The sequence below is a fragment of the Diadema antillarum genome, unplaced genomic scaffold (genome assembly GCF_040938485.1).
Source record: "Diadema antillarum isolate AM-2024a unplaced genomic scaffold, OU_Dant_1.0 scf00000201, whole genome shotgun sequence".
Taxonomy (NCBI): Eukaryota; Metazoa; Echinodermata; class Echinoidea; order Diadematoida; family Diadematidae; genus Diadema; species Diadema antillarum.
Window position 1 is genome coordinate 1,889,057 of NW_027271090.1, and position 20,795 is coordinate 1,909,851.

The 20,795-nt window shown below is 37.6% G+C and overlaps 1 protein-coding gene across 1 annotated transcript in view; it reads left to right on the forward strand.

The window, feature by feature from the left end:
- Nucleotides 1–2,862: 2,862 nt before the first annotated feature.
- LOC139723856 (probable E3 ubiquitin-protein ligase HERC6) overlaps nt 2,863–20,795 on the forward strand; it is a 32,339-nt gene continuing 14,406 nt past the window's right edge. The window contains exons 1-4 of the mRNA XM_071635062.1: nt 2,863–2,998; nt 15,553–15,752; nt 17,722–17,803; nt 18,726–18,942. Of these exons, the coding sequence (XP_071491163.1) occupies nt 15,577–15,752; nt 17,722–17,803; nt 18,726–18,942 (475 nt within the window). The 5' untranslated portion in view covers nt 2,863–2,998; nt 15,553–15,576. The remainder of the gene's footprint in view (nt 2,999–15,552; nt 15,753–17,721; nt 17,804–18,725; nt 18,943–20,795) is intronic.

Sequence of the window (20,795 nt, forward strand, 5' to 3'; positions counted from 1 at the left end):
CTGCCAAAATCTCTAAAACAAATACGAAAATATGAAATGTAATGACGCTTGCAAAACAATAACTATGTTTAAAAAAAGAAAGACAGAACCAAAGCATAAACATGCGTGCTAAATTGACTGCAAAAGATGTTAAATTGGATGCCCAAAAATGAATTCGAATGAACGAGTTCGGCATGTCCGTGATCACGTGACTATGTTATTCTAAATTGAATGAACGAATGACGAAATGGTGCTTGTTTTACTAATTTCAGTTGAAAAAGTGTTAATTAGAATGAGGCTAAAGGTACTTTGAATGCTCCTAAATGAATTTGAATGAAGAGATCATGAAATTGAAATACCGAACGTGTCATCTACGCTACATTTTGCTAAATTGAATGCAGGAATTAGGAATTAAACTGACAAAAAAGCGCGAAATTGGCCGGGGAAACCTATTTTTGTGCCACGTCATTTCATTGTTACAGTATGAGCATTGTATTTTTCGTTTAAGGACAGAATACAGTTACTGAGCGATGATTTCTGTCTATATTATATTGACATTTACACGCGTCATATTTCCATTCGTGTATTTGATGTGTAAGATGATAATGCTTTACTACTTACATGAATTATAACTGTGAGAAATGTTCTTCCTGTTCCGAATACTTATAGACTAAAAAATGTGCCAGTTTGCCCTTTTTTTTTTTTAACATAGGGAGTTCGTACCCGTCATTATGTTATCAACAGTCCTATACCATCAGACGAACGCTGTTATAGAGGGATAGTCGGAACCGCTAGAATTTTCTCATTATAACGAAAAGTTTTTCAAACGAACAAAGTCACATTGGGGGAAACAATAGGGCAATGACAGTCAGTTTTAGTGGAAAAATCCTCTCGTAGTACGGACATCTCGGTGCATTTATGTAACAAAAGGGTTTTTGCGTATTCCTTTGTGCTCCATTGTTTTTATGCCTACGTTGCACTAATACCCAACATGATACTGTGTGCCTCTCAAAATAACTACCCACTTGGATTGATATAAGCTCACAATGAGCCTCCTTTGTTCAGGTTTTGATAAGAAATTTCTCATTTATTTGCTGGTTTGCTTGTTTATCCTTATGTACATGGCTTGTTACACAAACAAAATCGTAGTCATGCTTGGTAAATTTTATACATATGTAACTAGAAGTGTTGATTGTAAAAGTATGTTACCATTGCATATTGTGACTGTAAAATGTGTTTGGCGGACGAGATCGACGTTAATTTGAAAATAAGTACTTTACTGTCTGGAAAGAGGAGCAGAGTGGAAGAAGAGAAAAGTGACTACGCCAATTAATGTTCTTTGATAATATACAAATAGTGAATGGTCACGAGTGCAATTCGCCTCGTTGAATAGAGCGCCTCTATCTTTCACCTTGTGCGAAATCTCGTTCCATTGCACGAGTAAAGACCATACACTATTTGATTTATACAACGTCCAAGTAGATCTTTTTGGTCTAAGTAGGCCTAGAAGTCTATATATGTATGAAAAATATAGCCATACTGACATGTATATCCACTGCGATTCTCTTTCTGGCTTGTGCAATCAGTGTAGATACACGTCACTGCTATACTAGCGCTCATACACGTACACTAGTACTACGTAGGCCTACGTACGCGCATGCATGTACCGCACACGTTCATTGCGCTAGCTGCATGCGATCCTCAACACACAGCACAGTACACGCAGTACCGTACAATTTCTCGAACCGTGGAATAGAACGCAAAAATCGAATCAAGTTGCACGCAAAAATAGAACCAAAATTGCACGGCGCGTTGAATGGAGTACTTATTGAATATCACGTCACCAACAATTCTCCAATCAAATTACAAGGATCTACTTGGACGTTGTATAATATGTTTTATGTATTTGGTGAGTGTTAATTAATATTTACCTGCTCACCTGTTCTGTGGTCACCATAGAATCTTCTCCTACTTGGCCTGCTGGCAATATAATCCAATATATTATGATGGATAAATGGCTCGTGAACTACCTTGGAAGAACTCTGTCCTTCAGGCTGAATTTGTTTCACCCATCGGCTGTTCACATTTGGGTAACCTTCCTACAAGCATCTGTATGCGTTTCCTTGTACTAACACACACCAGAATATATTCATACATTGACTCTTAATTGCTTTTTCTCACTCAGCCTTGTATGTCTTACTCTTAACGTTTTTATATAGTCAGGATTTCATGCCATGTTGACGGTGCTATCATTGAAATAAATGGAAAACAAAATTGAAATATACGAATAATGTGTAACTTTGCGTACGTTTCCAGCTATATTTTCAAAAGCATTGTCCGGTAGTCTTCTTGTTGTTCTTGTTGATATTTATTTAATCTGTTCCGTACGTGAACCTGGTGGCCTGCTTATTAAGTCTGTGTGATTTTAGAATTCAGTATAGAATGGGTTAATATTCTCCAAAAAGATGACATTGGGTGGGTGTTTTGCGTTATCGACCAAATGAAGTGGAGAGAGATCAAAATTTGATGGAGGTTGAGTCGACGGCCGCTGGTATCCTAGACATGAACGAAACGTGTAAAATATGCAATGTCTCCTTTTTTCATTCATTCTGCAATGCCTATGTATACGTACGTGCAACGTCCCCTTTTCATCCATTCTGCAACGCCCATAGACACGTCCGTCCAAAGTTCGCGGCCTATTCCACGCCCCGTGTTATCTTACATCACAAACAACTATTACAGTGTATTACACATGTATGTACTTTGTAGTCCATTCACACCTCGGCCGACCTTTATTATTCCAATAGTGTGGGGATTCCCCGGCGTTGGGATTTCCCGGCATGGGTTGTTTCCACTATGGACTTGGTATTTTACAATCTTCGATTGCATATTGGTCTCTGTGTCGGAGTACCAGCATGTTGACATGCAAAGTATGATGCTACACAGAGAGACGTCCGGTGCATGCTAAGTGTTACAGCACAGTTCAGTTCGTGATCACCAAGAGTCAGGACTTCTAGAGGTAAGTTCGACAATGCACCTTGAGCATCCCTTGAGAGGGTTCTGAGATGATGACCACCAAAATGGCCGCCAAAATGGCCGCCAATATTGTTCTTCAAGCCTACTTGATGATTCCACAATATTGTCATCCACGTACCATTGTTGTCTGTTTATCATTATCTGTATTGAGAAGATTCTGTTATTGCCCCGGGTATTTGTGCCTTCCATTTTGGTTTTCTTTATTTTGGTCCTATGTTGAACCCGTGCTCCTCATCTGTATTTTACACTCTGTTCAGAATTTGGGACCTACGCTACAAGCTCGCTTTTGAATAGGTTCATAATATTATTTTAGCGTTGTACATAGAGCTAAACCTACAAAGATAGACCGCCATGTTTTATATGTTTACATTAATTTACTGTGCATCCAAGCCGGATATTATGATTGACTTCATTTTATTATATTTGACGTACATTCCTTCGTTGAGAAATATGAAAGTGAATTGAATTGAAACACTAACAATCAGTGATCAAAAGATATTGTAGTGGGGGAGGTGGTGGTCCTCTCGCGGGATTATTGCGGGGTGTGGGTGTATGTGTGTTGAACTGGATGATTTACTAGAAGTGTGATGGGGTGCTAGGTGTGTGAGTACGCCCTACTGGTTCTGTTGCGGGGTTCTTATGGCAATCCAGTGGGGAAGGGGCGAACACGAGGCACCATGAAAGATGACCGAGTGGGAGACGGATCTGCCTGTATAAAACAATGGGAGAGGTCTTTATTAATATGATTGTACATGTAATGATAATATCATTACAAACAAACATCTTTGTCCAACACAAATACATGCCTTGAAATGCACTTGAAACACACTAACTCTCGAAACACTGTAGTGTACGATATCATGAAATCCGTACATGTTTAACCATGGGCGTCACCAGGGGGGGTGCGTTGGGTGCGAACGCACCCCCCTTCAGATCCTTAAAAAAAAAAAAAAAAAAAAAAATCAGTCTGCGAGCGACCTCAACGCCGGACGCTAAATAATTACTCTTTTTCTATTTTTTTCATATTTTGCACCAGGGACACACACACACACACACACACACACACACACAAATCAATTCGCACCCCTGGTTCTGGCAGCACTGATTTTATACATATCTATTAGTATTCTACAGTGTTTACTATTTATCGACCGTACTGTACATCCCTACGATACCGAGCACTTATACACGTTTGCATGTACGTGTGCTACTTACAAGTACATAGTATCCAAATATACTTGGCCTTGAGAGTTTCTTGTTAAAACTATGGGCAGAGGTGACTCTAAACTAGTACTATTCACTGAGGGGCGCAGCCCCGAAGTGAATAGTACTAGTTTGGAGTCACCGAGGCCCATAGTTTTCACAAGAAACTCGAAACTAGGCGAAGTATATTTGTTTTATATTTTGGATCAAAAATCTGAATAAAAAGTGAAAATCATTTTATATAGGCCCTAGGCTTAGCCGCACTGCGGCGGCAGCGCAGCGCCTGCAATACGCAACAGTGCGAGAGATCGGAAATTGAAAAACATAGTAGCCGTGGCACCGCCAGAGTTGCCCGTCGCATGTATCCAAGCGCTCGTATGGCCGCTGCAAACCTGAACACTAGAATTCGGGACCGGACGCTGACGGGTACACTAACACTTGATTGTAAAGAAGGGTGATTGTGACATCATTTTGCAAATAGTATATACTATTTGCAAAATGTCGTCATAAAAGTGACGTCATTTTGCAAATAGTACTTCATGGAGTGTCAAACACACCAACACTCTAAAATAGTTCAAAATACCTATAATCACGTGAAGCTCTTTTAACCAATCATTGGAAGACAAATTTTTGATCCAAAATATAATAGGGTCTATGTACATTACTTCTGACCAATCCATATTGCCAGCCCAAGAGCGAGCCTTAGCCTCATTAAAAAAAGATGAAAAAAAAAATGGAGGGGCAAGCATATTATTTTGCCCACCCCCCCCCCCCTCCATAATTCCAGAGACGAGAAGATTTTCTTATCTTTTTTTTTGGACCGAAAAACAAAAAGTTACCCCCATAAAATATTGGAGGGGCAAGCATATTTTAATTTTGTCCCCCCCCCCATAATTAATAACTCCCGAAATGAGAAATTTTCTTGCTTTTGAAATAAAACAAAAATGTTGCCCCCATAAAAATATTGGAAGGCAAGCGCACCATTTGCCCCACCCCACATGATCATAATTCCCGCGATGAAAAGATTGTCTTGCTTTTTTGTTAGAATTCAAGAAATCTGTCCAATTATTTCACCCAAAAGCAGTGGCGTAACTACGGGGGGGGGGGGGGGGTGCGCTCCCTCATAATCCGCTGGTAAAAAAAAAGACTTACCGAAATAGTAATTCAAGTGTTAGTAAACTGCTTTTGAATGAAAGGGTGATCAAGAAATAAGATATTTTTCTATGATTTCTTTTAACCATAATTAGATAGGTATATAGTGTAAAACATTGTTCAAAAAGCCCGGACCCGACAAAAGATTGTGATTCAGCGTGATTCCTGGTTGGCATTCTGCATATAAGCAGGATGTGCGCAGTGTACTCAGTACATCCGAACGAAGAGTCGCTACAATGTTGCGCAATGTGATGTAGAATGTACAGCACCTTTGGACCTTACGCTTCGTTATATCAAAGCTAGATCATTGCTTTTGCAGTGTTGCTTTACATACTAGTCTATGTAAAAATGTCTTGCATTGCCAATAAAAAGACTTGACCTGGGCTAATTCCTAACTTTTCCATGTACATATAATACACACACACAAACAAACACGCACAATTAGTTTAGGGGATGCTCTAAAGTGCAGATTTTTGGACATCCTTTCCCCGCTTGGTCACTTCGACGCCACCTCGCTGGTCATACCTCCCCCAGTCATGAACATGAACCCACACCCTTGACTACCAGTGGCGGATCCAGGGGGAGGGGCGCACCGGGCGTCCGCCCCCCCCCCCCTTAATTTCCAAAGCGAAAAAAAAAAATAATATAGCTTCAAACGGCAGTTTTTGGACAGTAAAATGTCAACATTTTCAAGCTCGCTCGCTCCTCTCGCTCGCATTTAGTCGTAATGCCATTCTCCTGAAGTTGCTGCCAGTAATTGCCGGCAGTTGCGCCTGGTGCGCCCCCCCCCCTTAATTTCCAAAGCGAAAAATTATAGCTACAAACGGCAATTTGGGGACTGTAAAATGAGTATATGAATATAAGAACTACCCAAGGCCATGGAAGACCATTTCGAGTAAACTAAAAAAAACTTCATATCTTTTTTATTTGTCCAATAATATTCTATTTAACTGTGATGGAAAGGCAACATTGTATATACAAATTAGAACATATATATTTTTATGACAATTAACATTTACATTAATTGTGGAGAGGCCATTTTGTGTGGTGGACTTGGGTCGTTCTTTGATTCATATGGACTTGGGTCGTTCTTTGATTCATATACATGATATTCTGCTATAGAGATGAGAGAAGGATGAGAGAGGGCGCTATTATATGAATGTAAGAATGACCCAAGTCCTTCATTCTTACGTCAATATAAGATTTAACTCATTCATTTCAGGCACTTCCGGGGGTAATTGGGATTTATCTATACACAAGATGAGTCCATGCATAAGCTACAATTTCCCATGTCAAACTGAATTTGGCCAAAAATTGGACTTGGGTCGTTCTTATATTCAGGTCTTCAAATGTCAAAATTTTCAAGCTCGCTCGCTCCGTTCGCTCGCATTTAATCTTTATGCCATTCTTCTGATGTTGCTAGATACCAGTAATTGCCTGCAGTTGCGCCCGGTGCGCCCCCCTTAATTTCCAAAGCGAAAAAATATGGCTAAGAACGGCAGTTTTTGGACTGTAAAATGTAAAATTTTCAAGCTCGCTCTCTTCGCTCGCTCGCATTTAATCGTTACGCAATTCACCTGATGTTGCTGCCAGTAATTGCCAGCAGTTCCGCCCGGTGCCCTTCCCCCTTAATTTCCAAAGCGAAAAAATATGGCTAAGAAAAGAACGGCAGTTTTTGGACTGTAAAATGTAAAATTTTCAAGCTCGTTCGTTCTGCTCGCTCGAATGTAATCATTATGCTCTCCTGATATTGCTGCCAGTATTTGCCAGCAGTTGCGCCCGTTGGGCCCCCTTAAATATAGAAATATACCTACAAACGGCAGTTTGTTTTTTACTGTAATATGTCAAATTTTCAAGCTCGCTCGCTCGCATTTAATTGTTACCCAATTCTCCTGATGTTGCTGCCAGTAATTGCCGGCAGTTGCGCCCGGTGAACCCCCCCCCCCCCTCCTTTATTTCCAAAGCGAAAAAATATGCCTCCAAAGGGCAGTTTTGGGACTGTACAATGTCAAAATTTTCAAGCTCGCTCTCTTTGCTCGCTCGCATTTAATTGTTATTCCATTCACCAGATGTCGCTGCCAGTAATTGCCAGCAGTTGCACCTGGTGCGCCCCTTAATTTCCAAAGCAAAAAAATACGGATACAAACGGCAGTTTTGGGACTGTAAAATGTCAAAATTTTTAAGCTCGCTCGCTCGCATTTAGTTGTTATGCAATTCTCCTGATGTTGCTGCCAGTAATTACCGGCAGTTGCGCCCGTTGCGCCCCCACCCCTCCTTTATTTCCAAAGCGAAAAAATATGGCTCCAAATGGCAGTTTGGGGACTGTAAAATGTCAAAATTTCCAAGCTCGCTCTCTTTGCTCGCTCGCATTTAATCATTATGCCATTCACCTGATATTACTGCCAGTAATTGCCAGCAGTTGCGCTCGGTGCGACCCTCCTTAATTTACAAAGCAAAAAATTATGGCTACAAACGGCAGTTTTTGGACTGTAAAATGTCAAAATTTTCAAGCTCGCTCGCTCGCTCGCTCGTATGTAGTCGTTATGCAATTCTCCTGATGTTGCTGCCAGTAATTACCGGCAGTTGCACCCGTTGCGCCCCACCCCTCCTTTATTTCCAAAGCGAAAAAATATGGCTCCAAAATGGCAGTTTTGGGACTGTAAAATGTCAAAATTTCCAAGCTCGCTCTCTTTGCTCGCTCGCATTTAATTATCATGCCATTCACCTGATATTGCTGCCAGTAATTGCCAGCAGTTGCGCTCTGTGCGCCCCCCTTAATTTACAAAGCAAAAAAAAAAAAAAATATGGCTACAAATGGCAGTTTTTGGGACTGTAAAATGTCAAAATTTCCAAGCTCGCTCGCTCCGCTCGCTCGTATGTAGTCGTTATGCCATTCCCCTGATATCGCTGCCAGTAATTTGTCGTTTCACACCGTCATTCCATAATCCATTTATAAGGGATGCAACCCTCTCCGGCACTTCCACACCCTCCCCCCCCCCCCCCCCCGATGAAATCCTAGCTACCGGCGCGCCGTTGCCCTTTCCCCGCTTGGTTTCCCTCAAAAAACAGTAAAAGTCTAGGGATTGAGAGCTTCCTATATTCCAAATGTCTGTCCAAAAAAATCTCGTAAACATTTAGTGTCAAAACGCACCCCCCTTGAAAAAAAGCTGGTGACGCCCCTGGTTTAACACCAAAACCATCTTAGTCATATAGTAACACTCAGATACCAAATGAGTTATCATCCTTTAAGCCATGTAAATCCACAGTGGAGTATCAATAATACACTTTGTAGTATTATAACTAGTAAAAGCATCTGCCATATCATCAGCTGTATGTGTGTCATAAATCTCTCTTTCTCTCTGTTGTTTCACTAATCATGACTTTTCAAAACCATTTATAATACAATGTACATTAAACAGACTGTAAATGGCAGAATACAAATACAAGTGTATTGTGGAACCATCTGATACAATGTAAATGTGTTACAACAATATCTGCTTTTTGAGACTTACACATTTTGTATGTTACAACACTGTAATGCCTATTCACATAGAAGGCTCACTCTACGAAATAAAATCATACTATCCACACTTCACGACAAGCAGCCAGTGTCATGTCCACTCTGTTAATGTAATGTCAGACCCCATATACATGTAGTAGGATAAAGGCTTTTTACATCTGTGACTACCAGTCCTTGCATATCAAATATACAAAACATATCTCATTCATCATTATTTGTGAAAAGAATAATACCTGTTTTGTTTTAGAATCCAACAGAGATCCGACTCAAACTATGCTATTTTGTTTGAATAATAAAAACAAATGAGACAGCAGTTCTCTCTTCACTGATCTAAATTGCTGAACAGTTTTGTCCAAACGTAAATGCATCTATTATTAACACTTTCACATAACCTTTCTTTGATCACATTTGCTCTTTAATGAAAATCATGTGATATCATATGGAGAAATCCTCTCTTCCACCAACCATTCCTAACACATAAAGGTCACATCGTCACAGTCAAATCAACTATTAGTATTACTCAAAACAATTACAATCACACATCTGATCCATATAGGTTCTACTAGTACTACATGAAATCTGGAATGTCAGCAAGGTAAGATGGGAGTATAATAATGCTGAAAAATTACACTATACCAAACTACTGCGGATCATACAACTTTAGATCACAGGGTACACCATCTATAAAAAACAAACGCAAATCTACACAATGTCTCAGCATGACAAACCTTAAATGATGGTAACGGCAGTGCTATACACCTGTATTCTTAACTCCACCATTGTGTGTGTCAAAACTATTATGATCGATACTCAGGTAGCTACTTAACTCTCTTGCTAGACGACACATTTACAAAATACCACAATCCCTCCTATCAATACAAAATCTTACTCTATTAGGAGAAGCAAAAGGACTAATATTCCCTCTTAAGAGTTAATCTTACAACCTCAGTGGTATTACATTATAAACCCACAACATTGTACCTGCACTGTACTGTACATCTCTGACTCTATCTCTAAACTCTTCCCGTTACCAAGATCATATTACATAGTTGCATTAATTAAGTAACGATAGTCAATAAACACCATCCAATCTTCCTATCACACTATGTTAGGCATTCTTTCTTTACTCATAGCACACTGACTCACTATGCTTATCCAACGTATCTTGAATTGACCGTGTACTCCAACCCCACTTAGGCCTACAGTCTTTACGTACTGCAGTATATCATACGTACAAGCCTACGACCGCAGTGACTCAATGCGCCTATACACAACACACATATCCGCAGACTAATTCACACACATTACGACTGTGGCATAGACGTGCGTACTATACATACTAGGTGTACGTTGCATCAAGCCAAGTGTAAACCGTACTCCTAACACCAAATTATCCATCTTTAAAATAACATTATACAATCTAACAATAACACTTCCAAACCTGAAATATGTATGTATAATATGACATAATGGATACTGCATGACATTGTGCCATAAACTGGTATTTCATGAAAAATGACGGAGTTCCACATAACGGACGCACTCACCTGTATAAAACAATGGGAGAGGTGCCCCTACAAAATTGACAGAGGCCCTCTATAGTTCAATGACAGCATACTGTGATCCATCACAATATTAATCTCAATCATGGTAATGAGAGTGATAAATGGAAGGCAACTGAGATCGAGTACTAAGGATTAGTCATTGTTAATCCATGAATAGTCAAATTGGTTGATTAGCTAATATTGGCGGTCGTCTAGACATTGTCTAAAGACACACATCTTTTTTTTCTTTAGATATGCAGGAGTAAAGTATGAATAGGTAAATCCTCATTGTTTTCTGTAAGGAATATTTTTTCATGAATGTTTTTATATGAGCGGTTCAAAAATGATTGACAGCGGTCAAAGTTCAACACTAGGAATGTAAATTAAAACGGATACATGCACACTAGGGTTTATTAGAAGTCACTAGTGACAATGCCGGTAGCAGTAATTTCTAATCACAACCAGAATACAAAATGATAAATGTTTCATGAGAATACAAGAAGAAATGCCCAGTTGCCAGTGATTGCTTTATTTATCTAGAATAATGTATATCAAACACATTTATACAAATGTACTAGCAGGTCACACAACTCACAATAGCCAAAACAAGGTAAATTCACATCTCGGCAATCATTTTGAATGCAATTGTTACGGCTTTTAAGTACAGGAAAACTATTGCCCACCCAGCCATCTCTGTGTGCCCAAGAGCAAAACATTCATATTTGACAAAAGACGTTGATATCAACCTTTTCATGCAGTGTGCCCGATAACATCCTATGCAACATTTGAATGCTTCATGTATGAATTACTAACGTGGCTGCCACTTTGAAGTTGTTTTGGTTGATTTGACAAATTTGCTCATGATGAATGTGAATAGAAGTATGAATCACTGGGGGGGGGGGGGGGGGGTTTCACATTTGGTTCAATCTCCAAAATTACTTTAGAGCCCAATTCTTTATCGTCTACAAATAGGATATAAAATACAAGGTTATTGACGGTCATCTTGGAGGCCTTCTTGAATATCTCAAAATCCTCAAAGACGCAAAAATTGCTTCATCAAGATTTGGATTCAGCACCCTCGAAAGAATAAACACGGTCCGGGAGGACGGTAAAACAAGGTTTAGCCTCTGCAAAGCACCTACAGATTACAGAAGTAGATTCATATTCTTCAATACATATTCGTGTAGTCACTGGGTTCGCCATACCAATTAGTGTGTGATAACAAAGCCTTGGTCATATCGTGAGTGTATGATATCTAGGGATATAATGTTCAAGGAGCAGTAGTTTTGCGCGTGACTTGTCAGTGTTTGCTTTATAGCCTTAGAGACCTTGCCATGGAACCATTTTTTTCCCCCAGGTTTCCATCACAATGCAATCGTAGGAGGAAAGAACAAACAATTAATGTTGATAAAGGGGCCTATGTTTTCAGTTCGCGTCTAGCTCGACTGCACCACAATAACAATAATGGATACTCAGCTCTTAGTGCAGTGAGTTTTGATATTACCGAGACCAAAAGCCAACGGGACCTAGACACATTGGAGGGATGATTACATGGCATTCTCATTTCATAATAGTATATCATGGTGCTTCACTGGACGTGTACCATTTGCAGACGACACCAACTGTTTTTTTTTAATTCCCACAAGGACATTGTAACACTGGTTGATACACTAAATATGGAATTAAACAACATCTCGAAATGGTTTATAGAAGTAACAAGCTTTCATTGAATATTGATAAGACATGTTTTATACACTTTCATACGCTTCAATCCCAACCCATCCTTCCTCAAAGTATTTGTATTGATGATACAAACATTGCTGAGAAATATTCAACCAAGTTCCTTGGAGTGACCCTAGATAGCAATCTAGCATGGAATACTCATGTCCAGAATATTACAACAGCAGTATCTAAAGCAAATGGTGTTTTAAGGATAATAAAATATTTCATTAACGATCAAACTTTAATAATGCTATATAACATCTTATTTCTACCAAATGTAATGTACTGTAATATTGTAAGGGACAACTGTAGCAAAACTAAATTGAACACATTTTTTCTTCTCCAGAAAAAGGCTCTTCGTATATGCACACATTCACATTTCTTGGCTCACACTGATCACACATTTTATCGCCTAAAAAACTCTAAAGGCTCATGATATACACTTATACCTAACTGCCATATTTATGTAAACACACTCGAAATTTGTTGCCATTTTGTTCATAATGCCTTAGTAACCAATGACCATATTCATTCATACCCTACCCGTCGTTCCCATGATTTTCATTTAAGTAATCCAAAGCTTTTACTTGCTCAAAAGTCGATCAGAAATCACGGTCCGGGTACATGGAACACTCTTTCTGAGGAGTTGAAACAGTGTGCCTCCTTGTTTTCATTCAAAGCAAACTTAAAGAAGCACATTTTATTACAGTATACTTCAAATACGAACTAAAAACAAACAATTTATATGACTAATGTTGGTCTCCCGATAGCAACATCGCATATCGTTCCCTCTTCCAGCAAACCAATTCTAGTATTCTAAATTCCAGCCTATCTGCCCTTGTGCACTTTCAAGCACTTGCACGCACATTCACCATCATCACATATCAGAGTTTATTTTCCTCTGCTATCTTCGCAGCAGAATTTGTATTGTTACTAATCTAGTACGGTCCTACCTTTGCCAGCCATCTTTTCAAGCAATGCTTACAATGGCGGCCCTCTGCAAAATCGCATCTTAACTACAATTGTTATTGTAATCCCTGCTGCATAGACATGCATACTGTATAATAATGTGACCGTGCATCGCAAAGCAAACAAAAAGTCGCACCCCTTGATATTACTTGAGGACTCAAAAAAGGTGACATGGTTTAACTGATTCAATCTTGAGTTTTTCATATCTTCTGAAAGAGGTATCCTTGTTCTACATTATTCTTTAGTTTTGGATCTCAACATGGATGGGAAAGTATGTTTTCAACATTTTATCTATAACTCGTTTTTTTTGTTTCTTTTTTTTGGGGGGGAGTAGAATGATCAGGTATGTCATAGAGGCCACTTTTCATTTCTTGAAAGCCTTTGCACACTCTTCACTTTCAACTCTTATAACATTTGAAAAGATAATGCTACTGCTTTGAAAGTTAGCACTAATCATGTACAGAATGTGATAATAAAACATTCTCAACTTCAGCTTAATCTGATAATTCCTTCATCGTTGTTGCTCCTGTAGTTTACATCCTGTGTTTTGTCCCTTTCAAGGCACAGCTAGCACGGCTTGGTTTCTAAAGAGTAAGCGCTTGAAAAGACCATGTACTTCAGAGCCTCTTTTCTCAGTTCACACTTTTCCAGAGAGTGTGCTTTTTGTCCAGTATTTAGGTAGGTTATAGGGAACTCCATTTGAATTGAGTTATACATCGTTTTTGTTTTGTTTTTTAGAGTCTGCTCTTTCAGAATCTGCCCTTAACTAAAAATCCATGTCTGGCGACTTTTTGTTGGTTTTGTGATGCATGGTCACGTATTATATCATTGATTTCCTTTTATATCTTTGTTTATGAAAGTCAAACGACTCTCAAACGACTTTGTATGTTTCTCACATGTTCGTGATTATGTAACTTATGTATATTGATTTGCAGAAAATAAAGTTTCTATCAAACAAACCATTTGTGTAAAATTGGCTAAATAAGCAAACAATTCGGTGAACAGTCATGCTTTTTTATGATTAAATCCTTAAACAATTTCAAACAACTTTCGAGGTAAAAATACGAATAAACAGCTTCTTTAAACATCTTATAAATCGAAATTTTATAAGAAAGGATCAAATTGACTTTGAAAACAGGGTGAAGCAGACGTTTGTGGAGATCGGCAGACTTTGATGAATTTGTAGGTTTTAAAATGAATTAATAGAATAATGATATTCTCCTAAATCCCATACATTGTGTTTTGGCTGAGGTGAGGATAACTAACTACAGCTCTCCAGTCCTCACAGTATAGGTTGTTTGCCCGTTATTCACGAAAGTCGCGCTTGCAGTCTATATGAATTCAGCAATTGCAACATTTTCCCGTTAATAGCTATTTATAGAAAGTAACAACGTCAGAATGTAATAATGGCACAAGTCCTATTTAGGCTTTCTTTTGAGACCCCTTGCAAAGTAATTAAATCATTGATGATTATTGAAATGACAGTTTAGCATTTCAGTATCACACATAACTCAAAAAGTAAGAAATTAGGAAATTATTTTCTTTTCATTTTCTCAAAATTCTTTCTCAAGGGCTTAGGTCGTATTCATTTGCAACACAATGAACTGATATGCATACATTCTCAACATTAATCGTATATGCTCACAGAGAAAATGTAGTGAAGTTCTGTGTGTTGGGCAGAGGTGAAACTTTCGAGACCATGACATTGTCAACTCATGTATTGCACAGAAATGTGGTTACAACTAAAATTGTCGTTTCCTGGAAAGCGTTGAATTTTTATGAAATATCTGTCATTCCGTTTGTTGGATCAACTCAACATGACCATGGTGTAGAATATAATTTGTACTTGAATCTCAAGGATTCGTTGTGATATTACTCAAAATAGGTCTTGGACCACGTTTGGTACATCATTAAAGGAGGTTAATCATCAAGTTGTAATATTTACAATGACTATCTCAGGAGATCACTTCTGTGAAACAACCCCGCCCCAAGGAAAAAAAACAACAACAACACAGCAACAACAATGAATAAACAAGAGCAAGAACAAAAACCACCATTAATAAAGAAACGAAGAAAAAACACAATTAAACACGCATACATTCAAACATACAGAAATAACTGCATTTGACAGTTTCATATTTTTTCCATTGTGACGTCAGTTGCAGTTTTTTTGAACTTCCTCATGGTTACCACTAAAAAATGTTATAACTGTCGTCTCGAACGTGTATTAATGTTTCCCTTTTAGCTTTTTATATTTTGTTTGTTTGATCGTTGCTTGTTTTATTAACATGTGATTATTCACGACTTACAAAAATGGCCAAACAACGTATTTTGCCTCTTTAAAACATAAAATCTACTCGTTTGATTCGAGTCTCATCCCAGAATAACTTTGAATGCCGCCTCGTGTGGTGTTGTGTTGTCTACCAGATTCCAGCACCAAGTCAGAGCGTGATGGAAAGTCCTCAAGCGGACGCTCTTGCCCCTAACCATGAAGAAAAATGCAATCACATGAGGGACGTGTTTAACAGGCTTGTGGAGGCAAACAGTCCGTCCCCTGAGCTACTCGCAGAAGTGAAAGAAGTGCTTTCACCCGGGTTTCTTGGACAGGCCTTCGGCAACCCCCAGGGGTTTGTTTGTTTGTTTTTTCATTCATTGTTATCATCACCATGTAGAGACCTTTCAAATGCACTGTATTCCTCCCACGCATTCTGTCTAATTTCCATTACTACCTCGACTACGGTATCTATTTTTCATCATCACTATCACTTTTCATATTATCTTTAATCATTATTATTGCTATATTGTAACTATCATCATCACTATTGTTTTAATGATTTTTATCACGTCTATATCAACGCTAGTAAACACAATCATAGTGGTTTTGGTTTTATAAATCGATCATTCAAAGTAAATTAGATTATTGCGATGTTGTGTGGAGGAACATAGAGAAATGTCATATTCAAAGACTTCAAATTTTTTCAAAATAGATCACTGCGTGCTGTACCAAACGTTCAAGCTAGGTTCCGTACTTAACACAGCACTACCCATTGATAAATTGGATAAGAGACGAAATAAACAAACTTTACATATTATTATGTATACAATCGCTATATTGTAACTATCATCATCACTATTGTTTTGATGATTTTTATCACGTCTATATCAACGGCAGTAAACACAATCATATTGGTTTTTGTTTTATAAATCAATCATTCAAAGTAAATTAGATTATTTCGATGTTGTGTGGAGGAACATAGAGAAATGTCATATTCAAAGACTTCAAATTTTTCAAAATAGATCACTGCGTGCTGTACCAAACGTGGAAGCTATAGGTTCTGTACTTAACACAGCACTACCCATTGATAAATTGGATAAGAGACGAAATAAACAAACTTTACATATTATTATGTATACAATTGGAAACAGCCTTTGTCCGAAATATTTGTTAGATATGTTTGGAAATAACAATTTTCAGATATAATGTTATGATTAAGATTAAGACTTGTTTTAAACATAAAAGTTTGACATATTTTGGATCAATACATTGGAATAAGTTGCCATTTGAGCTGAAACAAAAACCAGTATTAATACATAAGCTTTAAAAACGCACTTGACCAAAACAGTAAATAACTCTCCTCAGTTTTTCTTTGCATGCACTTCTCTCTCCTTATATATATATATATATATATATATATATATATATATATATATACATATATATATATATATATATATATATATCCGTGGCTCCCCTCCCTCTCTCCCTATCTGCATATCTTGTCCACGCTCTCTCCCATGAACTCTCCTTTGTTTTCGTCTCTTTAATGTTAAACTACAGCGATGTACTTATGTAGTAATTGTATGTCGTTATCTTCGATTGATTGTGTTAATTTCTGTCTAGATTTGTGCCGCAATTTCATCACCATGTTTGTCTGTTTTCTTTGTTTTGTTTTGTTTTTATGTATCAGTTTTGTTTTTTCCATCATGTTGTAGTTTATTCGTATCGTGTATACGGACATGCGGAAGAACAGTCTCCGGACTGAAGTATGTACCTTAAATAACAAATGAAATGAAATGAAAATAGACAAAGGAATGAAGTGCATTCTACAATACTTTGCCACCATCTTCTACACCCCTTCCCGTGTATAAACTGAAATGTAAGATGAGCTAGTTAGCCGACACAAATGGCGTCATTTTGTATTGCAGATACATTTCCTCCCCAGAAGCGATGGTGAAATCGTGGGATTGAATCATAATATTAGTTAGATATGGAGGTGGATAATGATTGTTGATTAATTATTTTTGATAAATTCTGTAATTTCATACGACTGCATCACGGGGCTTTGTTTTATGCCTAAATGTTGCTCACATTTTTGCTTTGAAATAGCAACACAAGACACGACCAATTCTAAAAGGTTAAACACTACCGCCAAAAAAGGCAAAAGCAAACATTTTATGAAGATCAAAATATGGTCAAAACAGATAAACGCAGGCTGAGATATTCTAAAGATATGTCAGAGGTGATTTTGTCATGAAAATATTTTAACATTTTGAGAAAAGAACGGATGCGTCTCATTCTATATGTTCACATTGTAGTGAGACCGACCACACGCTAAATCTGGTGCGAGCTCGACAGACCTTTGGTATTCTACAGAACAAGGACTTCCACCTGAAACTGGTAAAAATGAATATTCCACTTCAGAAAGATGTACAAACCAATCAATTTTCAATAAAATTAAGTCAAATCAGATCATACCAATTATATAATGATTCAAAAATTGTTCAATTTACGTCCTAAGTTAACTTTATTAAAAGGGGGAGCAGTTTAGACTTGCCCTTTACCAATCATGTTAACCGAAAACTTTCACGTCAGATATATCTGATGTGAAGTAGGCGTCAAAATAAGTGAATCTTTTCATATACTATTGCATTGGATTCACTTTTACATTTTCTATTGTGTTTATTAAATGAAATTTCTGGAATCTTAAATCATTTATCTAGCTTTGAATTATTGAGTCCTAAGACGGTTTTCTTATAGATTATGCTTGTTAAGATGCTTGGTAGATAAACATTTTGTGTTCCTCTTACCTAATTTCATAATAAATAATAAAATAATATTTTACCAGCTTTTCGAGTACCAGCTAAGGCTACTGATTAACCTACTATCTAGCTTTAGATTTTTCTTATCAAAAGGAGATTTGCAGGAGAACTTTGTTCTGCTACCGCTGGCACGCAAAATGGCGCGCACTCACCCATATGACATGCACAGCTTTTCACGCATGCGAGAAACTAAACATAATCACTTTATACTTTTATATTTTCATGCACCTGAGCATCAAAAGTAATACTATTATGTATTAATAGACATGTTTATGTAAAAGAACACACCCTTACATGAGCAAACGAATTAAAATAGAATGTTTCCCCCTCTGTACTTAAATGATTTCCATGTTTGTCCAAGCATACTCGAACTGAAGTATTATGTAGATGGCGTACAGCATGCTATACTACGACCATAGTAGGCCCTATACATTGACGGTATATGCATGAGTGTATTCTGCATGTATTAATCTGTGTCCGTGCATATCATCCCATGAAAGGTGGCAGATATTATTCATGAGCAATACAACGGATGCTGGTCGAGACTGTGCCCCGCCCAATACGACCACGCCCTCTTAAAGTCGCTGTCTCTCATTCTCGTGTGCCCTGCCTTCGACCACCCGGACGAGGCGTGGTCTCGCAGAATTATAGTCCTTGTCGCCGAAACTCTGAATAAACTTGGGACAAACCAGTCGCAGGATGCCTTCGAGATTCTTGGTAATTCAAAGTTCCTTGCAAAAAAATAAATATAAATGTATATAATATAAATGTATGTATATATATATATATATATATATATATATATATATATATATAAGTAACAAAGCTGCAACAAAGTTCATGCTGTATTCACCAACGGTTTATTTCTTCACACAAATTTTCGAGCGTCTCGCCGCCCTTTCTCAAGTGTATTCACCAACGGTTTATTTCTTCACACAAATAAACCGTTGGTGAATACAGCATGAACTTTGTTGCAGCTTTGTTACTTATCTTTTTATCTTGCCAACACGTGGACTACCTTATCAACATATTATATATATATATATATATATATATATATATATATATATATATATATATATATATAGAGTGTGAGAAGGGGTATCGACCATTTACAGTACCAGTGTGTGGCCTTCATTATTTGCATTCAGTGTGAAAAGAAGAGCCAGGTGGACGTAGCTAGGTCAACGTGTCTGTTTATTGCCGCCGAGCTTTCGGTCCCAAACGGACCTTCATCAGGGCTGTAACGATACAAAAATGACTCACTCGTATGGCTACACTAATAAATATATATTCATATATGTATACTAATATAAATCTAACTGGCGTGAGTCTGTAATGACTGTGTAATCAATCAATCCGTAATTACAGCTGTATATAACATATTCCAATAATCATATACATAATCAATTGCTTATGTGATGCGCATATGCAACCATACGCCAACCCACACATACACACACACACGAACAGACACACTCAACCCACACAGACACCGCCGCAAGCCTTTATATCCGCCATTAATAAGGTAAATCCTTTTTTTTATTATGTGAACCGTTCATATTCTGTACCTTATGTAATATTCTGTTATATGTTATAATACAACTGTATGTATATGAATGGTTGTGGTATATCAGTATTATTTACCTCATTATACGATAGCCAGAAGATGACGCGTGGCTGTTGTACTGTATTATACAGCCACTTACGTCTTGCAATGCTGCCACATGCTGTATTATCGTCGACAACATAAAAATGTCTAGTTTGATATTATTACAGTCGTCTTTCACACAACACATAAGATGAGGATACTGAATTGGTGTTTTTGTTATATACCTTCACCTCAATTAATAACACGAGTGTGATATGAAATGTATTCAATAATAAGCAATTGATGATGTATATGATTGTTGGAATATGTTATATACAGCTGTAATTACGGATTGATTGATTACACAGTCATTACAGACTCACGCCAGTTAGATTTATATTAGTATACATATATGAATATATATTTATTAGTGTAGCCATACGAGTGAGTCATTTTTGTATCGTTACAGCCCTGATGAAGGTCCGTTTGGGACCGAAAGCTCGGCGGCAATAAACAGACACGTTGACCTAGCTACGTCCACCTGGCTCTTCTTTTCACACTGAATATATATATATATATATATATATATATATATATATATATATATATATATATATTATATATATGTATATATATTTATTCGTTTATTCATCTATTTATTTATTTATTTATTTATTTATTTAATGTATGTGTGTGTGTGTATGTGTGTGCGTGTTTGCTTAATCACTTTCATGAAGCATACTAATCTTAGGCATGATGTTCCTTACAAAGGGTTCCTTTGACAACCCCAAAGCTTGTTGTTTGCCGTGTCCATCAACAGCAACAACATACACCACGTAAACCAGGAACACTTCAGATGTAACAAGTGAGGAAATACCAATGTTAGCTAGATCGCTAAGTTTGAACACGCAACATTAATTGAATACGTAGTGAATGTCTTTGTTATGGATCACTATCACGGTGATTGCAGGTGCTCAGC